Raw genomic sequence first — 22,872 nt, 5'->3', positions numbered from 1 at the left:
TTCCTTACTTCCTAATCACTACAAAGGGATTTTTAGTGGACATTTTAGGGTACAAGCAAAGTCCACAAGTTGCAGTGGCCAAGCCAACCAGACTCAGTGTTGACAAACTGTAATTTTTGGGAAATCTCATCACATTGCTACAATCATAAAAGGAAAATAAAATATAAACGACAGCTCAAGACAAGAAAAATGTTTCACAAAAGTTATGTTTATTAGCAAATCTGCTCTTAGAAATGTGGATTAATTAAAAGGGACGCAAGCACTCGATGTCTCCCAAATGTCAGAGCACGTCTCTGGAAAGACAACACAAGGTTGACACAACTTAAGGATGTACAACTAGCAGCAAGTTGGTTTCCTTAAAAAAGTAAAACCGAACCATATGAGACAAGCACAAGTGTCCTTCCTGCGTTAAATAAGACACTTACATGCAGTCAATGTGAAAAGACGGTTAAAAAAAAAGGGGAAACATGTACTGATGAAGTATATTCAGTCATAATTTATATATAGTTACATTTAGATTCCATTGTGGTTTTCTCTCTCACTCACACACACACACACACGCACACACACACAGGCTCAGTCTAAAATATCTTGTCTGTCTTGCTTGTCTGTTTAATTGTTACACACTTCACAGTTTTACTCTTATCCAATCTGGCAGCTCACCCGGGTAACGCTCATATCAAAACAAGTTCCAGCAATGCAGAAAATTGACAATAAATACTACAGACTCAACACCTTTGAGAAACACAAATGTATAAAATAGCAACTTGTATTTGTTGACTCAACATTTGTCTAAAAACCCAGTGTTGGTATTTAAATGTTATTTTGTAAATACAGCAATTTACAGTCTCGTCTCTCCTTGATGACACATGAAAAGCAAAGAGTAATACTTTATACATACAGTATACACTGTTGCACAAGTCCTGGATAGCAGGGTAAGCCAATTTCGGGTATCCTGGCTGAACGTCGCCATGACGTATTTGCACAAAAAGTAGCATGTTACCATGAAACCAGTATTTTTCAAACAGATTCCATTTTCTTTTAGTAACGATTGATAGTCACTAGTGAGCCACACGAAGTAATATGTTATAATGCTGAAATTGAGTTTGAAATCAGAAGTCCTGAAAAATAGTGACCACAATAAAAAATACAGCAGTGCCTTGAGATAGTATCGTAAATAATCTTTCCCCATTGAAATGCCATTAATTCCAGTCTTCCCCCAAAATGACTTTTTTTAAATAAAAAAAAAAATCTCACACTCTCATAGATTTAATTTCTAAAATATACAGTCAAGACATAATCAAATAGAAAGAATCGAACAGTTTTTGCCAAATGATTTTGCTTAAATTTTATGGAGGCGGCACGGTGACGCCGGGTTAGCACATCTGCCTCACAGTTCTGAGGACCGGGGTTCAAATCCCGGCCCCGCCTGTGTGGAGTTTCCATGGTCTCCGGGTACTTCGGTTTCCTCCCACATCCCAAAAACATGCAGGATAGGTTAATTGGGAAAATGCCCGTAGGTATTAATGTGAGTGCGAATGGTTGTTTGTTTATATGTGCCCTGCGAATGGCTGGTGACCAGTTCAGGGTGTAGCCCGCCTCTCGCCCAAAGATAGCTGCGACAGGCTCCAGCACACCCGCGACACTAGTGAGGATAAGCAGTACAGAAAATGGATGGATGAAAATTCTATGGAAATTGTGCTGCTACTTCTGGCGTGTGCACCGTGGCCACCTGGGGGAATTATAATACAGATGGGAGTCATGAAGAAGAGTTTCACAACTGACTCAGTAAGATGCAGTAATATTTTTTCACAACAAATAAAGAATATATGCCTGTGTGTATTGTTTTATTGTCTGTCTGCATGCGTTGCTCCACTGTTTGTGTTCAAGTAGCAATAGGGGTTTATGCCACGCACTTCTGGTTTTAAGGTCCCGGTGATTCCGCACCGCCTTTTCCGGTCCATTCATCTCTATGTAAAATGACTGGATTATTTACAATTCACTCAAGGCACACCACAAATGTTATCGAATGAGTTGCGTTGTATCATTTAAGTACATTTATTCACGTCACTACTTCAATATGGACCGATTGTTTTCACGTAGCTAGCATAGCCACTAATGTTAGCTCACTAGAGCCCACTCATTCTTTGGTCAACTACAAGAGATGACACAATCACTGACATTTTACTCATGTTTCTTTAGAAAAGCAAATTAGAATAAAAATAAACTCGTGTTTCCTCCTTTTGTGGTGATTTCAAGTAGAAAGCAGTTTGTTTTTGTTGTTTTCTTTTTAACCTGTGAGGCAGGCAACTTGATTAGGGACAACTAGAAAGACTGCAGCTGGCCGGGCTTGGCGTCGCCGGGCTTTTGCACACTAAGCATTCTGAACTCGTATCTCGCATTTTAAGTAGGGTTTTACTTTGTCGAACTGGTCATTTGGAGGAAGCAACCACAAGAGACATTGTTTTATTTAAACTCAATCTTGCAGCAGTGGCAATCGCATCCTGCGTAAGATTGCGTTTAAAACTTGGAACAGTATATGCACCTGGAAAAGCACAAAGATGCAAAATTGAAAGGCATTATGTCATTCTTGCGTGACTTCATAGCATTGCTCAACTATTTTTGACTGACTGGCTGCAAGTTAGCCTTTGGTCATCCACAAGCTTCAAAATAAAATCGGCAATGTGTCACAATATTTTTTTGTTGGCATAATATGTACAAGCTTGAAAAAGTTCTCATTGCTTTTCATTTTGCTCTATGCTTCGCTCAGCGGCGTCGTGTGCTGTACACAAAGGCACACATCAGTGATCGGCAGCAGTGCTTTTTGTTCGCTGAAACTTTAACGGTTTTATTTTACTTCGGGAGTCTGCCATGACATTGACTGGCAGATAGTGTTTACAAAAATCTCACCCTGACACCATGGTGGCTGTGGGCACCCAAAGTACTTAGGGTGGCAGAATTTTTTGCCAGAAGTTCCATCCCCATCTCTGGCATAAACCCTACTGCTTAAAGGGTTATAACGCTCTATAGCATATTGCATTGTGTGTTAGCATTGAGCTAGCAGATATTTGTAAGGCAAAATTATGTGGTTTGGTTAAAAAATACACGTGATTCTCTGTTTTATGTTCAGTTTGACAGTAAACGTTAATTGGGAGTGGCAAACAGCTGGAAGCCTTTTCTTTTAAATTGTTCACGATCTGCCAATCTTCTGCTTGACGTGACGCGAGTTGAGTTGACTGCCACCGTACGGCGCTTAGTATCTAAAATTTTTGCTCGCAAGTAGAAAAAAAAAAACAACACACACAAAAAAAAAAATACAAACAACAAAAAAAACAGTCGAAGGATGGCTTGTATCTCGGAAAACTTCCAAGTCAGGTCACTCGTATCTCAAGGCACCACTGTATAGCTCCATGCTAACTTAGATGGTGCTGTTTGAATGCAACAAGTCATGATGACCAAGTTCAGCCAAGAAACTTCATCAAAACTCAGTTTAGCACACTATCCAGTCGCAACAGCCGTGCGGTTGATCATAAATTAAGGGGGGGGGCCGTAAAAGACGGTGGTCTTCCTGCTTATCGGTTCACTTGGGGTCCTCGATGGTTCCCGTACTCAGGTCAGTCATTTTCGGGTATTTCACTTTCTTCTGGTCCAGCTCGTTCTGTGCCCACAGCAGTAACTTGAGGAGTTTGGCCAATTTGGGAGTGGACTCCCTGTTTTCGTGGTCCAGGACCGCTTGATTCACCTCGCTCCACACCTGTGCATCGACAAACATTTCTCGTACTGTCTGTTCCCGTGCATGCACGCTAGCACCCATCAACGATCAGTTTACCAATGTTTGATCATTCAGAATTGTGTTGACATACTAGAACAGTAACATTTTTGTATAAGTACTGTACAAGGGAGCATAATGGATGAGGCAGAGGAAACAGTTGAGTTCCAATGCAAAAAAAGATATCTACATTCTTTTTGTGAACTGAGCAAAAATAGACTTTCTGGTCTATTTTCTCATAGGTATAGACAAAATATTTTGGTTGTGTTGTTCAGCGTCATAAGCGCACTATTACTCTGAGCAAATGAAAAGTAAATTCATTAGCCAGCCCCTCATGTTAACTATGTCTGAGTTTCCACCAGATCTATTCCTAAATCAACTTACCTGTTGAAATGTAAATTATGACCTTTGTTCTCTCTTGGAAAAAAATGGTACCATCCATAATTCTTCACATCATGCTTTTCAACTGACACTTCACACATTCAGGCTATGGCGACTGAGAATAGGCGTCAAATGAATCCTCGAGTAATTCCAATTCATGCTGATCTTTTGGTGATTCCGAGAGCCAGAAAGAAGTCAGCAGGCTCTAGAGCATTTTCTATTCGGGTTCCAGTACTCTGGAATGACCTATGACATCAGAGCTGCTACCTCAGTAGAAATGTTTAAAACTTGATTTAAGACTTATTTTTTACACTTTGGCATTTGGTTAAAATAAATTCAGGCCAGTTTTACTGCCGCTTCCACCAGGTGATGATGAACAAATCTGAGGCCGTTGCTGTATGGATTCTGCACCGACCAACATTGGACAAGATTTGAGGTGGACCACTTCCCCGGAGGCGTTGATGTGGAGGATTCTGCTCCAACCGACCGAGCCAGGTCCAGAGGCAGCACCACTTTCCTGAGGCATCTACCTGCAGCACTTCATCTCTTTAAATGAACTCTTATGCCTGTCTTAATTAACATTCTACACCACCATATATGATAAATGTTGGTCACTTGAAATCCACTGCAGCCTGGTCATCCTGAAAAGGGGATCGCAGTACCTTCTCAAGGTTTCTTCCTTTCTCCCCAAATGACGTTTTGAGTTTTTCCTTGCCCGATTGGGCGGTTTAGTTTTGGAGATGTCATCAATCTTTGTCAACTGTGTGCCAGTAAAGCACTTTGTGACTGTGATTAAGGGCTATATGATGGTGACAAGTATGCCCAGGACTAAAACATGACTTCAGGACACACCTTGTTTGAACATGTCCCTATGGTCAAATTTTTTCATCTTTTCTTGGGGTACCTTCATTTTTGTCCAGGGTTGTTTCATGAGCTGTTGTTTTTTTAAATAATTATATTAAACCACAATTCAAAAGCAATGTCTTATTTTCATTGGTTAAGTTGCATTACATTTTTATTTATTATTACTTTTGTCAGATTCAAGTTATTTCTATGACCGCTGGGGGTTTTCTTTCATTAACAGAGGGGTACCAACAATTTTATCCACCTGTGTACGTGTCATTTACTGCACATATTTGCGATACACATATTACACTTGCCATTATCACGATGACAATACTTTTTTGATATATTGTGGAGCCCTACAAGTTAATGTTGAAAATGTTTTTCTTTTTATAAATGCCTGTGTTTGGTTTCAGGAGAAATAAACCATGTGGGTGGAAATCCAAAATGAAAATTTTGATTTGAATAAAGTAATTTGCGTTTTCCATCCATCCATTTTCTGAGCCGCTTCTCCTCACTAGGGTCGCGGGCGTGCTGGAGCCTATCCCAGCTGTCATCGGGCAGGAGGCGGGGTACACCCTGAACTGGTTGCCAGCCAATCGCAGGGCACATAGAAACAAACAACCATTCGCACTCACAGTCATGCCTACGGGCAATTTAGAGTCTCCAATTATTGCATGTTTTTGGGATGTGGGAGGAAACCGGAGTGCCCGGAGAAAACCCACGCAGGCACGGGGAGAACATGCAAACTCCACACAGGCGGGGACGGGGATTGAACCCCGCACCTCAGAACTGTGAGGCTGACGCTCTAACCAGTCACCCACTGTGCCGCCGTAATTTGCGTTTTCTTTTAATGATTTAAAAAAAAAAATGATTAAAATAGGGAAATCAGAAATTGGATATTTTATATTAGGGCAATATAGCCTAGCCCTAGTAAAATGTATTATGTTCAGTCCAATATAAATCTGGTGATGTGTAAATGTTTTTTTGTCAGTGCAACAGTTCTCGTAAAAGTAGCTGTTCCAAGTACCTTTTGCCGCTGCATCATGTTGAGCAGATCTCCAAAGGGCGACTCTTCGGGGTTGTCAAAGGCTAAGAGGGCGAGCGTTCTTTCCATCTCTGTGAGGCACTCGCGGCTTTCCTCCCCCTGCTCGGCCAGCTGTGTCTGGGCAAACTCCAGCGCTGACTCGGTCTCCCTTAGCCGGATGAGCTCGATCAAATGTTGCTGCTGCTCCAAGAGAAACGACACACAAATTGATATGGCCTTTCAGAAAAAGCAACTTTAATTCCTGCTAAGACACAGATAACATGAGCAGAATAATTTTCACATCGTTTTCCGTAAGACAAGAAAGAAGCTTGGCGAAAGGCAGAATTTTAGTTTAAGGCCATTTCTCCCAGCCAAACTCATAAGTAGTTTTGGCGCTAAAACTCAGTACCACTATGGTACCAGTTCTTGTACATGTGATACCAAGGGTTGGGCATCGAGAATCGAGAACCGATAGGAACCAGGACTAACTTTCAGGTTCTCCCGGATTCGTTCAAATTAAAAAAATTTCAGTTCCCAGTTTCGATGCCTAGTCCTCCGGCCCCAAAGAAGAGGTGGCAAAAATCAACGAAGAAACGCTGAAAACCAACGAAGAAGAATGCCCACAAAGACGTGAAAGCTTAACATTGACCTAAAACATCACCCTAGCAACTTTACATCACAATGAATTGTGACAAAATTCACATAAATGTCGTCTCACAAACACTAACCTTGTGCCTCATCGGTGGGTAAGGAATCAACGTTTTATAGCATTAATAAAAATCACCGGTGCCATGTGAAGTTACTTTGCATGCCAAAATGCTGAGTTCCGTTGCGCACCCTTCAAAATGGAAAGCTACAAGCTTAAAACAGAAAGTCAGGTTAAAACTTGCACATATAAACTATTTGACGTGATATAACGGTCCCAAATACCGATTTTAAAAATGCTATATTTAACTTTTAGCTGAAACATTAATTGATAAATATAAAGTCAATTGGATTAGTTCCACACACATTGCCTTTTAGTTCATAGGTTTGATAGTGATACTGGTTATAAAGAGCGCCAAGTCAATTGTTCAATTTAGTCTATGTTACGGGCTCCTAAGAAAATTGATGTTCATAACTTATTATTATAATCTTTATTTTAACCATGCAAACTTTTTTGACACAGCCCCCTAAAAGAAACTGAATCGAGAATCGTTTGGAACCGGAATCGAAAAAAGGAACTGGAATCACTCAAAATCAAACCTACCGTCATACCTGCCTAACCTACGTAATTTCTGTATCATGTGCATTTCCCCCCCCCCCCCCCCCCAAAAAAGACTTGTCAAAAGTCAATAGTGCGCACTATACATAGGTATAGGAAAAAATGGAAAAATACTTTCACATTTGATAAATGTATGTATGTATGAGGTTACGAAAAAGCATGTTCATTCCAATATGCCACTGCCCCCTAGAGGTTATGAAAAAGTTGTACACTTTCATTCGAGTATCCCACCTACAGGTTATGAAAAAGGTGTCGCCTACACTTTCATTCCAATATGACAGGGGTACATATGACTGCATGTGTACAATTCTGCGCATAAGTTTACATACCCAGGCAGAATTAGTGAAATATAGTTCCTAAAAAAAATTTTTTTTAAATAAAAAAGACTGATGACTGAACAACAACCATCATTAATTTCTTTATGGTTATGTTTTGTTTAATGATAATGCTTTTCTGAAATGCTTGACAGTTGAATTTGAATCCCATTAAAATAGAATTAGATGTGTTTCGCCTGGTCCTTCATGTTTTCTTTAAATTGTATACATCTTACAAATTCTGCCTGGATAATCAAACATATGAGCACAACTGTGTTTTTGCATTTACTAAATAAAAGCAGGGCTGTGAATTAAAAAAAAAAAAATGAGCAAGTAAAAAAGAAACTATTGTGTTCAAATAAAGTGCTTAACTTCAGAATAATTCTTTGAAAAAACTGACCAAATACAGATAATACTTCATGTTTTTATTAAGGTTTACACGATCAGGATTTTTTTGGGCTCTAGGGAGGGTTCTGGTTGTCCCAAACGTCTTCCATTTAATGATTATTTAATTATATTATGATTATTATAATGAGGCCACTGTGGCGGCACGGTGAGCGACTGGTTAGAGTGTCTGCCTCAAAGTTCTGATGACCGGGGTTCAATCCCCGGCCCCGCCTGTGTGGAGTTTGCATGTTCTCCCCGTGCCTGCGTGGGTTTTCTGCGGCCACTCCGGTTTCCTCCCACATCCCAAACACATGCATGGTAGGTTAATTGACAACTCTAAATTGCCCGTAGGCGTGAATGTGAGTGTGAATGGTTGTTTGTTTGTATGTGCCCTGCGATTGGCTGGCAATCAGTTCAGGGTGTACCCCGCCTCCTGCCCGATGATAGCTGGGATAGGATCCAGCGCACCCGCGACCCTAGTGAGAAGAAGCGGTGAAGAAAATGGATGGATGGAGGCCACTGTGCTCGTAGGAACCTTAAGTGCAGCAGATTTTTTTTGCTAACCTTGGCCAGATCTGTGCCTTTGCAAAATTCTGTCTCTGAGCTCTTCAGGCAGTTTCTTTGTCCTCACGATTCTCATTTGCTCTGACACGAACTGTGAGCTGTAAGGTCTTATATAGACAGGTGTGTGGCTTTCCTCAGCAAGTCCAATCAGTATAATCAAACACAGCTGGACTCCAATGAAGGAGTAGAACCATTTCAAGGATGATCAGAATAAATAGACAACAACCGAGTTAAATTCATGTGTCACAGCAAAGGGTCTGAATACTTATGGCTGTGTGATATTTCAGTTTTTCTTTTTTAATAAATCTGCAAAAATTCTGTTTTTTTTTCTGTCAATATGGGGAGCTGTGTGTACATTAATGAGGGGGAAAATGAATTTAAATGATTTTAGCAAATGGCTACAATATAACAAAGAGTGAAAAATTTAAGGGGGTCTGAATACTTTCCATACCCATTGTATATTGTAACGAGGCCAAGTGTAACGGAGAGTTGGAATTGGTATTCCCTCTCCGTGTTCCATCACCTTTGACTTTAGATAACACTCACTCCACCACTGAAGAGTGTTACTGTTACAGTATGCTTAAATTTGGCAGATTGTTGGGCTTTGCAAAGCGGCGGTCCACTGGCAGCCAATCCCACACTCTGACAGAGCGTGTCAGTGCCGTGGGTCTGCGCTTGGGGGGGACAGAAGCCGGTGCGAAAGGCACCTCTCGCCAAATCGATTGTGAAACAACGCTCATTCGGGCATAGCGGCTACGCCATAGTCCCAGAAGGACAAAAGGCCCCAAGGTGCAATCAAAGTGTCTTTGATCAATGTGTGCTCCAATTCAATTAAGTTTATAAAAAACATCCAAGCATCCAAACCCAGCATTTCGGTCTCATAGGCCAGTGAGCCAATCATCAGTGTATTTCTTGCGATGTGCTCACATGTTCACATGGGTTATGCGTCCATTCGGGGTGCGTCTATACTCACGTGAGGAAGTAGACCGCTGTACAGCACAGCTAAACGGCATCACAATGTATTGCTGACCAAAAACTAAATTTTAAGCACAATGGCTCATTGTGTTATACCAAGACCATGACGATATCAAGGAACTTTTAACACTGCAATATTGTGATTATCGTGACTATTGTGACATCCCTAAGTATTTTACTCTATGTTTTTATAAAGAACAATACTGTACAGTGCTTTGTTTTTTTATTAAAAACTATTGACATTTTGGGGGGGGGGCTGGAACAGATTTGTGCCACAGCTATTCATTTCAGTGACCAAAGTTGAGTTGCAATACGACAGATTTGAGTTACAAGCATGGGCACGGAACTTATTAAACTTGTAAGTCAAGGTACCACTGTACATTGTAGCTGAAATGTACCTGGAGATGAAAGTATAAGTATCGGTTGGTGTCCAGCAGCTCCGGGTGCAGGCTGTTGATGAGTGCAATGGCTTCCTGGATCTGTCCCTTCAGGATCATCTCTCGGATCTTTATCCTTTCATCTAGAGAGTCCAAATCCACACTGGGCTCGATGCCAGACTCCATGCGGAACTTCTCTGCCGCCTCTTTGAATCCCTCTTGAACACAAGTTCGTGGTGCAGTCAAGAAACATGTCAGTGTGTGTGTGTGTGTGTGTGTGTGTGTGTGTGTTTTAACCATTCCAACATTTTTGAGGCGTCTCATCAGTCGGGCCGTCATCATCGAATATTTCTACAACCCAAATTCCAATGAAGTTGGGACGTTGTGTTAAACAAATAAAAACAGAATACAATGATTTGCAAATCATGTGCAACCTATATTTAATTGAATACACTACAAAGACAAGATATTTAATGTACAAACTGATAAACTTTAGTGTTTTTAGCAAATAATCATTAACTTCGAATTTTATGGCTGCAACACGTTCCAAAAAAGCTGGGACAGGGTCATGTTTACCACTCTGTTACATCACCTTTTCTTTTAACAACATTCAATAAACATTTGGGAACTGAGGACACTAATTGTTGAAGCTTTGTAGGTAGAATTATTTCCCATTCTTGCTTGATGTACAGCTTCAGCTGTTCAACAGTCCGGGGTCTCCGTTGTCGTATTTTACGCTTCATAATGAGTCACACATTTTCAATTGGAGACAGGTCTGGACTGCAGGCAGGCCAGTCTAGTACCCGCACTCTTTTACTACGAAGCCACGCGGTTGTAACACGTGCAGAATATGGTTTGCCATTGTCTTACTGAAACAAGCAGGGGTGTTCATGAAAAAGACGTCGCTTGGATGGCAGCATATGCTTCTCCCAAACCTGTATGTACCTTTCAGCATTAATGGTGCCTTCACAGATGTGTAAGTTACCCATGCCATTGGCACTAACACAGCCCCATACCATCACAGATGCTGCCTTTTGAACTTTGCGTCCATAACAGTGCGGCTGGCCCGGAGGACACGACGTCCACAAATTCCCCCAAAAAATTTGAAATGTGGACTTGTCGGACCACAGAACACTTTATCACTTTGCATCAGTCCATCTTAGATGAGCTCGGGCCCAGAGAAGCTAGGTTTCTGGGTGTTGTTGATAAATGGCTTTTGCTTTGCATCGTAGAGTTTCAAGTTGCACTTACGGATGTAGCGCCGACCTGTATTTACTGACATTGGTTTTCTGAAGTGTTCCTGAGCCCACGTGGTGCTATCCTTTACACATTGATGTCGTTTTTTGATGCAGTGCCACCTGAGGGATCGAAGGTCACGGCCATTTAATGTTGGTTTTCGGTCTTGGCGCTTACATGCAGTGATTTCTCCAGATTCTCTGAACCTTTTGATGATATTATGGACCCTAGATTATGAAATGCCTCAATTCCTTGCAATTGTACGTTGAGGAACATTGTCCTTAAACTGTTCAACTATTTTCTCACGCACTTGTTCACAAAGAGGTGAACCTCGCCCCATCTTTGCTTGTGAATGACTGAGCAATTCAGGGAAGCTCCTTTTATACCCAACCATGCCACCTACCTGTTCACCTGTGGGACGTTCCAAACAGGTGTTTGATGAGCATTCCTCAACTTTCTCAGTCTTTTTTGCCACCTGCCCCAGCTTTTTTTGGAACGTGTTGCAGCCATAAAATTCTCGGTTAATGATTATTTGCTAAAAACTATCAAGTTTATTAGTTTGAACATTAAATATCTTGTCTTAGTAGTGTATTCAATTAAATATAGGTTGAACATGATTTGCAAATCATTGTATTGTGTTTTTATTTATGTTTAACAAAACGTCCAAACTTCATTGGAGTTGGGGTTGTAGAATTGATGATTCAGAAAATTTATTTTGCATTAAAGCTTATTGCAAAAAAAAAATTCTTAAATTAGTTTTCAACTGGCGGCACGGTGAGCGACTGGTGAGAGCGTCAGCCTCACAGTTCTGAGGACCCGGGTTCAATCCCCGGCCCAGCCTATCTGGAATTTGCATGTTCTCCTCGTGCCTGCGTGGGTTTTCTCCAGGCACTCCGGTTTCCTCCCACATCCCAAAAACATGCATGAATTGGAGACTCTAAATTGCCCGTAGGTGTGAATGTGAGTGCGAATGGTTGTTTGTTTGTATGTGCCCTGCGATTGGCTGGCAACCAATTCAGGGTGTACCCCGCCTCCTGCCCGATGAAAGCTGGGATAGGCTCCAGCACGCCCACGACCCTAGTGAGGAGAAGCGGCTGAGAAAATGGATCGATGGATAGTTTTCAACTGATTATTGTTTAGTTGGTATTGTTTAATGATTAAACAAAAAAAATAAACAACAATTTAGCAAGATCACACGAGAGGGAGTGATATTGTACTCACCAGCCTTTCTGAAACAAAGCTACTTCTTGGGTACGGATTAATGTGAAGGGCTACTAGTTCGGTGGTATACATTTCTGGAGGTTGTTTTAGGTTCAACTACAGGTTATCGATACTTCGTTTGCAAATAACTATTATTTACGCCATAGATTAAACTATTACTTCTTTCATAAATGTAGTATGATTCAGTTCCTGGTTTGGTCCATCACATGTCAGAAAATGGGCAAAAATGTTTTGCAAAGAAAAAACAAATTAAAAGCGATTAATTGTGACACCTCCACTCACCGGTCACCAGGTAGTTCATAATGAGCCGGTTCATGTCCGCTCTCTGAATGTTCACGTTGTTCAATTTGTCCATCCACTCGTCTTTTGTGATGTCTTCAGGTTTTTCAGCATAACTCATCATTGGAAACCTGGAAGACAGCGAGAAAAAAATAAAAAATAAATAAAAGCTCAAACTGGGAGACGTGAGCAAGACTGACACGGTTTGGTGGCTTGAAGTTCCTACAGCAACACTCAAGGTACAGCGGAGGAGAAACAAGAAGGGGGAAAGACATTACAATTGCACAATGATGACGAGAGTAAATGTGTTATAACCCCGTAAAGGTATGTGAAAGCTTTCGAGGGCTGAACTAGTTTGAACGTCCGGCGACAGATCCCAAAACAAACGCATTTCCTCATCCCAGGCAACAGCCCCGGCTTGTTAGCCTTCTGTAAACCGCGAACCTACCGTCCAACGCGAGGTCCAGTGTTTATTTCCTGCCTTGTAGACGCGAGGGAGATATCAAACGGTAACACGTAGACGTTTAGTTTCTCCAAGAAGAGTACATTTGGAAAGAACAAGATCACCAATCAAGCGTTTGGCGGCCTAATGGCTAATAAGCCAAGAAGCTAAATGTGATATCCTCGCGATAGCAACCTACGTCATTGCTGCGAGCTCAGCCATTGGTGGGCACTAATACGTCACGGTTGCCGAGGCCCACTCGGGGCAATGTGTGGACTTGTAAAGAAATTAAAAAACAACATGCATTGACATACGCGGGTTCCATATTGTCACCCAGTTTGACACAACAACAACAAAAAACTCACAATATTTATATTTTATGTTAATATGAGATTGTCATCATGGCCAGTTACTGAACTACAAAAGAGGCTCAGATTATTGAAACAACATAGGGCTACGTTTTTCTGGTGCATTGGCGAGCACCACCGTTTTAAGAAAATATTATTTTTGCCATAAAATAAACTAATTATTCGTCTATTTAAAATAATTATGCTACATTGTGTTTAATTAATATTTGATTCATATATGGGTTACCCACATACAACATCTTTTTTGGGTTTGCTTCCACGTGGCTTGTCTGGGATGAGTGGAACAGCCTTCAGCCACACAACCAACCACTTTGTTAAAAAAAAAAAAAAAAAAATCGCATAAAATCCACTTAAAAATGGCAAAAACGGTAAGCGAATTAGAAACAACATGGGGTCCATAAACCATGTGATGTGGATTTAACCAATGTGAGTTCAAAGAATGTCCATTTTTCTACGGCTTTGGTTGTTCCTAAAGAATTGTTCAATACAATGCAACAATTATATTATATTATATAAACAGAACAAAAAATACTTTCCCATATGAATGTCAACATAATGCAACAAGCATCAGTTACAAATATACAGGGTGGGTGAACAGTAACCTGGCATTAGAAATTGCTTTTAGAATGTTTATTATCACTGAAGTCATAAATAAAACACTTTTTAAACAGAAAGTGTTTTTCAAGTGGTCTATAATGGTAATGAACCCACGTTAACTTAAGGACCTGTACTTGCGAGTAGTCTACATTTTGTTACGTCTCTCTTTAAACAGAAAACACTAATGATGAATACTTTTTTCTCTTATTTATTTCTTATTTTCCAGGTTGCTGGTCACTTGACGCTCACTCTGTTTTTATTTTCTTCTTAAAAAATTTAATAATTTATATATATATATGAGTGTGTGTGTGTGTCCCTGAAGTACTGTGTGCCCATCCCCCCCCCCCCCAAAAAAACACACACTCTAAAAGTTGTTCCGCTGCCTATGTGTGCCAGATCCATCCGTAAACGAAAGCTAGGCAATGGACTCAACTTCGTAAAGCGGCAACGAACAAAGTGTAAAAAGTTAATGCCTCTCATTTAGCCATTCACACGCACTATATTTGGGGAAACAGATGGGCACCAAAAACAACGTATGCAATGTCTAAATCTGATGATTACATGTTTACTCCATATACTGCATTGGTAGCTGTAAACACTCTTGCAAATGCTACAAAAAGTATAATGTATGTATTACATATCTAAATTTAATTTCTTACTCTAAGTTGTTGTTCATTTAGCTTGTATAGGCGTAAATGCACTTTTTGTGTTATGATCAGTGAAAAAAAAACATTTTATTATCACTCCAATATACGGTATGTTTTAATTGACCAATTTTGTGACTGACTTGACTTACATCTTGCTTAAACCAAGTGATGACTTGACTTGCTACAAATTTAGTCGGGATTTTTGCCACAGTAACAGGAAATTTGAAGCTTGCAACTCTCATATTGTGATTTACTCCTACCTCTGCAAATAGTTCCCCCTGCCTCCAGTTATTTAGCAGTGTGTACTTGCACGATAACTTGTTTCTGAGCGATTAGCCTCAAAATGGTATGCTAATCAGTAAATAACCAGTTTTATATTTCTGTAGCTTTGCGGCATGGAGGTGTCTAAACTATTACAGTATAGATCCTTTGTGAGGATTAAACCTACTTTGCCTCCATTCTCCTAATCCACACACTAAAATGCATATCAGAAGAAAACAAAATGTAAATTATACATGCATTTAGTAAACATGTATCGATTAAGTTTTTCATTTTTACATTTTATATTATAGTACTTAAATGATTTAAAATGTTATTTGACTTTTAAATTTGGTGTTGTTTTGTAAACTAAAGACTGATCAAAACAATTCAAGTGAAATTATTTTTAAAACGTTTAAATCGCAAATGAAGGGGATGGGAGAGGCCAAATAAAATCTCGCCTAGGGCGTCACGTTGACTCTGCATAAAAACACATACGTAATAGTGATACGTTATGCAACGATCCATCTTTGGGTTAAGCAAATGCGCATCGTTTAGCTTTGTTTAATTGAAATTGAATATGTAAATGGAGCATATGTTATATGGCAATTTTTCTCTCCCTCCCTTGGGGAACCTGACCACAACTTGATCAAATATGAGACCACCAACAGGCCACTGGTGGAACTGCAGAGGCTAACATAAGGGCTCTGAAAGTTCGGTCTGAAGATGTTTTTAGAGATCTTTTTCAAAATGTTTTCTATTTTTATAGAAAATATAAATGTATTTATTTACACAGTTTTTATGTGTCTCATGTTTTAAATTCGTTTTGAAATTTTATTTGACTGCCTCACTTTTTCAAGTGGTTTATTATAGTAATGAACCCACGTTAACTTGTAGCCTACATTTTGTCACGTCTCTCTGCGCGCACGCGCCCGCCTCCCGCATCCACTCGTCGTCCTGGTCCGCGTGAGCGCGCACGTACAGTCGGCAAACGTACTGGGGGCGGGGCTAACGTACTGCTGCAGCTGTCCATAGTTGGTGGGAGCCGCGCGCACACACACGGAGGCTCCGCGGAGAGATGCAGCTATAGTCACGCGACGCCGTCCGTCCTTCGTCGCTACCCGGCCGCCGCTCGTCGTTCGTTTCGCACTGTGGTTTGGTGAAAGGTGAGTCTTCCTTCTTCCCGTCTGGTCTGCTTTTGCCTTCGCCTCGGCACGACGGTTCGTGCCCTTGGTAAAATAATGAGAGCCCGTGCCTCGCATCCTCAGTAGGCCAGGATGAGGCGAACCAACATGGATGCTGCTGATGATGATGATGATGATGATGATGACGACGACGATGATGATGAGCGGAGATTATTGCTCCTTGCAGCGTTTTGTCATGGCTTCTTAATCCTGCTCATTTACATTTCGAGTGCAATCTCTCGGGTTTTTGTTGTTGTTGACGTCTTGACAAAGATGGCTTGAATGCGGCCTGTTCCATTCATTTCGGTCAAGTCCCCCCCCCCCCCCCCCCCACATAGTCCATTTATTCATAGAAAGGTGTCGTTTCTCTTAAACGCACAAACATGTCTAACGCCGATTGGGTGCCCCCGTTGGACTAAGTGAAGCGTGTTCCAATGCGAGCGGACGAGTGGCTCTATTTGAGCGTGAGAAATGCGCTGCAGGAGCGTGTCATAAATCCACGATTTGCCCCCGCAGAGCTCGGCCGAGCAGCACAAGACGAGGCAGAACAGAGGCCATCTGCACCATTTAATCTCCCCAAAAGCCCTCCACTTTTGTAGACTTGTAGAATTAATGAATGATGCTTGCGTCTGCCTCTTGTGTGGGGGTGGGGGTTACAATCTTGGCTCCCACTTTCTGCGGGTACTCCGGCTTAATTACTCGCACATTCCCAAAAAAATAACATGCTAGGTTCAGTTAATAATAACTGTCTTCCGGTCAGGTGTGACTACAATGACCGTGAGTGCTTGTTTGTCTACAGTACACATAGTTTTTCGTTTATCGCGAGGGTTCCGTAACGTAACTTAACGCCCCATAATAGGTTATATTGAGTAATATGGATGGATTCCGTGCTATGTGGAACATCACGTGACCGAAAACGGGTTAGCTGACTTCCTGTGTGTGCTAAGCTAACGAGGAAGACTACAGTTGGTGATTACGTGATTGTTTGAAGCCGAACATGCTAACATTATTATTTTTTTTTTTAATGACTGGTGTCTTCAGACAAAAGTTAAAGACGTGCACTACATACCATTTATTTATACATCCCCTTCGTCCCCCTTCGATATTCACCCGAACCGGAACGAAGTGCTTAGACTGGTGTTGCCGAATGCGGAAGTAGTTTGCGCACATAATGGCGAGAGATGACTGTACCAGTGTTTTCCAACCTTTATCGAGCCAATGTACATATTTTACATTAGAAAAATGTCACAGAACACTTACAAACAAGAATGTCACAAAAAACTGCATTCTTAAATAATAATGATTTAGTCTCAATGAATTCACAGATTGACCTAATAAGTGTGAAATCTTGCCCTGTTTAGCAAAGCAATTGTATTTATATAGTGCATTTCATACACAAGGTAACTCAGTGTGCTTTACATGATTAAAAGCATTTAATAACAAAGAAAAAAAAACCTTATAAAAATTTAAAACAAAGATAAAAGCAAAAATAATTAAAACAGCGTACAGTGCAAGAAAGATAATTTAAAAGTGGAATGCTCTAAAACTCATGAGGAAAAAGAAGAGTTTTTAACCTGGACATAGACATTGACACTTGGTGCTGACGTCACTTCTGTTGGCAACTTATTCCATTTGTGTGCAGGATAGCAGCTAAATGCTGCTTCACCATGTTTGCTTTGGACTCTGTGGTCCACTATTTGACCTGAGTCTGTACATCTCAGAGCCCTACTGGGTTTATATTCCATTAGCATTTCTTTTATGTATTCAGGAAATAAACCATTTAGGGATTTATAGACCAGTAGCAGAACTTTAAAATCTATTCTGAACCTGACTGTGAGCCAGTGTAGAGACTTTAAAATTGGAGTAATATGCTCTGACCTCTTTGTTCTGGTTAGAATCTGAGCTGCAGTATTCTGAAGCTGCTGCACCTGTTTAATGCTCTTTTGGGGGAGTCCAGTCAGAAGACCATTACAATAGTCAAGTCTACTTGAGATAAAACCCTGGATGAGCTTCTCCTGGTCTGCTTGACACAGGCAAGCCCTGGATATGTTTTTCAGCTGGTAGAAGACTGTTTTACTCAATGATTTGTTATGACTGTTGTAAGTCAGGTCGGAATCTATCAGTACACCAAGGTTTCGGACTTGGTCTTTGGTCTTTAAAGAGAGTGACTCCATGTATAGGTACTAACAGCAATCCTCTTTTCTTTGTTGCCAAAAACAATTCTCTCAGTTTAGTTGTGGTTGATTTGAAGAAAGTTTTGGCTCATCTGTTTATTTATCTGTTTTAGACAGTGACACAACACCTCAAATGAACTGTAGTCATCTGGAGAGACTGCCAGATATAACTGTGTGTCATCTCCATAGCTATGATAGTCAACATTAAGGTTCTGAAGAATTTGACCCAAGGGTAGCATATACAGGCTGAACAGGAGGAGTTTAGTAGAACAATAAAACTATTATTCAGTTATATGAATGGCAACAGGTGGATACGCGCCTGTCGCAGCATGTCACTGGCATAACTAGATGATCCATTTGTAGTAAATCAATAATAACTTTCAGACAATCCATCCATCCATCCATTTTCAACACCGCTTATCCTGGTTAGGGGCGCTGGAGCCTATCCCAGCTGACTTCGGGCGAAAGGCGGACTACACCCTGAACTGGTCGGCAGTCAGTCGCAGGGCACATATAGACACGGGACAACCATTCGCACTCACATTCACACCGTCACTGAATGGGAACTGAACCCACGCTGCCCGCACCAAAGTCAGGCGAGTGTACCACGACACCATCAGTGACTACTTTCAGACCAATTGAGTGAAATTGATTAATTTCCCGCAGCACACCTGACGATCTCTCACGGCCCAGTCCAGGCTGTACCCGGGCTCTCACCCAAGTTAGGTGGGGTAGGCTCTAGCTCACCTGTGACCCTAATGAGGAGAAACTGTGTAGAAAACGGATGGATACCTAGGTGCTGATTTTACATATGTTGTTGTGTTTTGTGTGTGTGTCTGTCTGTCTGTCTGTCCAGCCTGTGGACGTGAGGCATCATGGCTGAGCATCAGAGGCAGCGCTCTCTGTCGACCGCCGGTGAGTCTCTCTACCACGTGCTGGGAGTGGAAAAGATCGCCACGAATGATGACATCAAGCGGTCCTACAGGTGATTACCTTGGGAGCTCCTTATTGGGAGCCGATTCCTTATTTTTCTCGTCTTTTTTCAGATAAAAATGTGATTGGTTAAGATGTGCGGCAACCTTTGTGTGTCTCCACTAAGAAGAAGGGGAAGAGGGAGGTTACAGACACACAACATAGTGAGCTACAAACAGGAGTAAGGGAGAGACCAGAGAGCGCGAGACAACATTTCTATATCGTGATAGACTACACGCAGCTAAGGGGAAAGAATAAGCGTAAAAAAAAAAACATTAAGTAAAATTTTGACACATTTTAAAATGAATAGCTAGTTGGAAGACAGAGTGCAGACTGCGAAATTGCAATAAATTATTTGAAGCTATGAAACAATTGAGGAGCCACTTGCGAGCTGAAAGAGCTGGCTCTTTTTCGGGAGTCGAACTTCAAGAAGGGGCTCTTGGAAAAGAGCTGGAATTCCCATCAGTGAAATAACAATGATCTCATTTTAATTTCCTTACCTACGTGAAAGTTCTCACAACACACCACCAAAAAAAGAAATGTCACAAAAAGTAAATACAATAGTACGTTCTGGAGAAGAATCTCGACTCCGCTTGCCCCATACTGTTTTGCGTTTGTGTGACTGTCCTGTTATGTGTGCAGGAATGTTCATAAACATTTTCAAAAAAGGGATAAGCAATAGATGACGATGTCCTTGATTAGTTGTCCTTGTTCCACGCAGGAAACTGGCTTTAAAGTTTCACCCTGACAAGAATCCTGACAATCCAGAAGCTGCAGACAAGTTCAAGGAGATAAACAATGCCCACGCCATCCTGAATGACCCCACGAAGCGCAATATTTACGACAAATATGGCTCGCTGGGACTGTACGTGGCTGAGCAGTTTGGAGAGGAGAATGTCAACACTTACTTTGTCCTCTCAAGCTGGTGGGCAAAGGTAAGACTGGATGGAAAGGAAACTGCAAGTATTTTCTTTCTTTTGTTGTCTCTGCTATCAAACTCACAGTCTTTTTGCTGCCCCTACAAAGGCGCTGTTTGTGTTCTGCGGTCTGGCCACTGGCTGCTACTTCTGCTGCTGCCTGTGCTGCTGCTGCAACTGCTGCTGCGGAAGATGTAAACCTCGGCCTCGGGAAGGCCAGGAGCAGGACTTTTATGTGTCCCCAGAGGACCTGGAGGCTCAGCTGCAATCTGACGAGAGAGGTGAGAACCACGTGCGCCTTTTTACCCGCTATTTTGTGTACATTTCTGAATGCACAGGTGCCGAAAAGCAAGTATGCGGGGGTCCACTTTATATGAAATAAGAACATTGCTTTCCACTCGTGGTCGGACACACACCCTAAAACCTCAGTCGCTATTTGTATTGACAGTCACGAATGACTGGAACATATCCCCCGTGATGAACGGGGTTGAGTTGTTGACTGTAACTTTGTGGCTAAATACTGAGCACCTTATTCCTATGGCTCCAACAGAGGCGGGAGGCGACCCAATCATGCTGCAGCCCACAGCGACAGAGACCACCCAGCTGACATCGGACGGCCACTACTCCTACCACACCGACACCGGCTTCAACTAAACGGCTGCGTCCGTCCGTCCTCGCCTCGGTCCCGCCTGCTCCCCCTGCGCCACCCAAGTGACAAGAAAGAATCCATCTTTCACAAGGAAGGCCCATGCAGAGGAGAGGGACTCGTTAGCATGGTCCATGAAAGGAACTACTCATCCCTTCCATCCTCACCCCTGCCCCCTTCTCACTATTTATTTCCCAGATTATGACAAGAAATTATTCTATTTTCATTTCTTTTCAATTTCATTCCCACGCCCCTCTTATCCCACATTGTGCGTTATTGTGTAGCATGCACCATATTTCCTCTTTGGCAACATTTTTACTCTTACGTGCAATTAGTCCACATCAGTACGGTGTGCAGTGTGAGAGCATTGAGGCTCTCAGCAGCATCTTGGTTTCGCACCAGTTGTCAAGCAGTGGGAAAATGTGTTTGTCACACTCATTTATTTGAACATTGCTTCACAGTGGATGTTGTGTGGTGCTCATCTACACCTGAGAGGAATGTTGTCATATCAGCAGACATGTCTTTTTTTTTTTTTTTTTTTAACCTAAAGATTACCAGAGAAGGTAATGTGTTTTGAAGAACATGACACTCGTCATATTGTGCAGAAGTTCAGATGACAGCAAAAAAAATTTTTTTTTGTTTTTTGAAAGGAACATAATTGTCATCTTCTTTTGAAGTCCATGTGTTTGGAAGTGTGTCATCTGTGATCACTGTTGACTCGTTTGAATCTGCACAGCTTGTACGGAACACGGTCAGCGATCCGGCATCTCCGACAGAATCAGATTTTTGCACACTGCATCTTTTGGATTTGCATGTATTGCCACACATTTGCAAATCCCCCACAGTGTGTTCGATTTGCCACTCAGCTCATCACGTGTATCGACGGTTTACAAGCGGTGAGCTGCGTGTGACTGACTGTCCACCCTCTGCTATTAACAGTATGGATGTTTCGTATGATGTTTTCCTGTAAGTAACACTTGATGAAAATTAGATGTACCTGTCCCATAGTACATGTTCTAAAGTGAATGCACTAAAAGAAAACAAGAAAATGCAAGAAAACTAAACGAATGGAATGAATCAGTGATCGGGAGATGACTGCACCAAAAGAACATTGAGTGCAATTATAGTGAATTGATTTTACGATGCATCCATGGAGGTTTATTTATGTCATACTTTGTGGTGGGGAAATCATTTTAACTGGTGCAGTGTTGTATTGTAACCATTCAATTGTGCGAGGAGACGTAATAGTTCAGGATGGTTGTACATACAGGCGGCCTATATCAAGTACAAGAAATCTTTATGTTGTAGCATGGTTATTGTGTGTCTGGAAGAAAACTTGGGTCATTGATCTAAATTTGCTGTTGGTGAATAAATGTTCCTAAACATTTGGATGGATTTCATGATTTCACACGATGTATATGTATATGCTGCTTGCATTTAATTCACAAGTGGGGGGAAACAATACTTAAGTCCTATTAAAAAAAATAAAAAATCAACCACACTTTGGAATTTTCCAATTCAGACACTCTGTGTCTGACCAAAGTAACGCAAACAGGTTAATATTATTTTAGTTTTGCAGTGCCTATCTCCTATGCATTGAAAATAAAACAAAAGTAGTCTTTGTGGGCTTGTGAAGGTGATTTGTGGAAGTCCATTGCCAGCAGATGGAGACAAGTCCCTTGTTTTCAATTACTGTACTGAATGAGTTTTGAGAAATGGACTTTATTTCTCGTGACATTTCTTTCTTTGCTAAAAGAACAAAATGTATTGGCTCACTTCACGTATTACAACTACAAACAATTACTTTGGCTACGAAAGGCACAAGATAGAAGACGGTGCTGTAAAGATTTACCTCTCACATGCACTAAAAGAAATTCTCACACTAACCCAAAAACTCGCATGCACCCAAAAACCTCTCACATCCATATTTAAACTTCTTACACTCATCAAAAAAACTCACATTCACCCCACAAAACTTCACACGAGCCCAAAAAAATCTCTCCTCTGCACCCAAAAAAATGACAAAACAC

The 22,872-nt window shown here is 41.3% G+C and overlaps 2 protein-coding genes across 5 annotated transcripts; one reads left to right on the top strand and one right to left on the bottom strand.

Annotated features, from left to right (window-relative positions):
- Positions 1–188: 188 nt before the first annotated feature.
- Positions 189–13,286, bottom strand: LOC133476557 (glucose-induced degradation protein 8-B homolog). Of its 2 annotated transcripts, none has more exons than XM_061770117.1 (5): positions 13,086–13,286; positions 12,641–12,768; positions 9,923–10,119; positions 6,024–6,221; positions 189–3,754 (listed from the first exon to the last, which is right to left on the bottom strand). In XM_061770117.1, the coding sequence occupies exons 2-5, from the start codon at positions 12,759–12,761 to the stop codon at positions 3,581–3,583; spliced, it is 690 nt and encodes a 229-aa protein (XP_061626101.1). In that variant the 5' UTR covers positions 12,762–12,768; positions 13,086–13,286; the 3' UTR covers positions 189–3,580. The 2 variants fall into 2 exon arrangements, with proteins under 2 accessions (XP_061626101.1, XP_061626110.1); XM_061770126.1 differs by lacking the exon at positions 13,086–13,286 and adding an exon at positions 12,840–12,988.
- dnajc5aa (DnaJ (Hsp40) homolog, subfamily C, member 5aa) lies at positions 12,760–22,229 on the top strand. 3 transcript variants are annotated; one of them, XM_061770158.1, is made up of 5 exons: positions 12,760–12,876; positions 19,164–19,292; positions 20,001–20,214; positions 20,306–20,477; positions 20,747–22,229. In XM_061770158.1, exons 2-5 carry the CDS (start codon positions 19,183–19,185, stop codon positions 20,848–20,850), a joined length of 600 nt encoding a protein of 199 aa, XP_061626142.1. In that variant the 5' UTR covers positions 12,760–12,876; positions 19,164–19,182; the 3' UTR covers positions 20,851–22,229. The 3 variants fall into 3 exon arrangements, with proteins under 3 accessions (XP_061626142.1, XP_061626132.1, XP_061626122.1); XM_061770148.1 differs by having other exon boundaries at positions 12,826–12,961; XM_061770138.1 differs by lacking the exon at positions 12,760–12,876 and adding an exon at positions 15,958–16,115.
- The last annotated feature ends 643 nt before the right edge of the window (positions 22,230–22,872 follow it).

This window comes from Phyllopteryx taeniolatus, chromosome 1 (genome assembly GCF_024500385.1).
Source record: "Phyllopteryx taeniolatus isolate TA_2022b chromosome 1, UOR_Ptae_1.2, whole genome shotgun sequence".
In the NCBI taxonomy this organism is placed as follows: Eukaryota; Metazoa; Chordata; class Actinopteri; order Syngnathiformes; family Syngnathidae; genus Phyllopteryx; species Phyllopteryx taeniolatus.
This window is presented reverse-complemented; position numbering and strand designations above follow the sequence as displayed.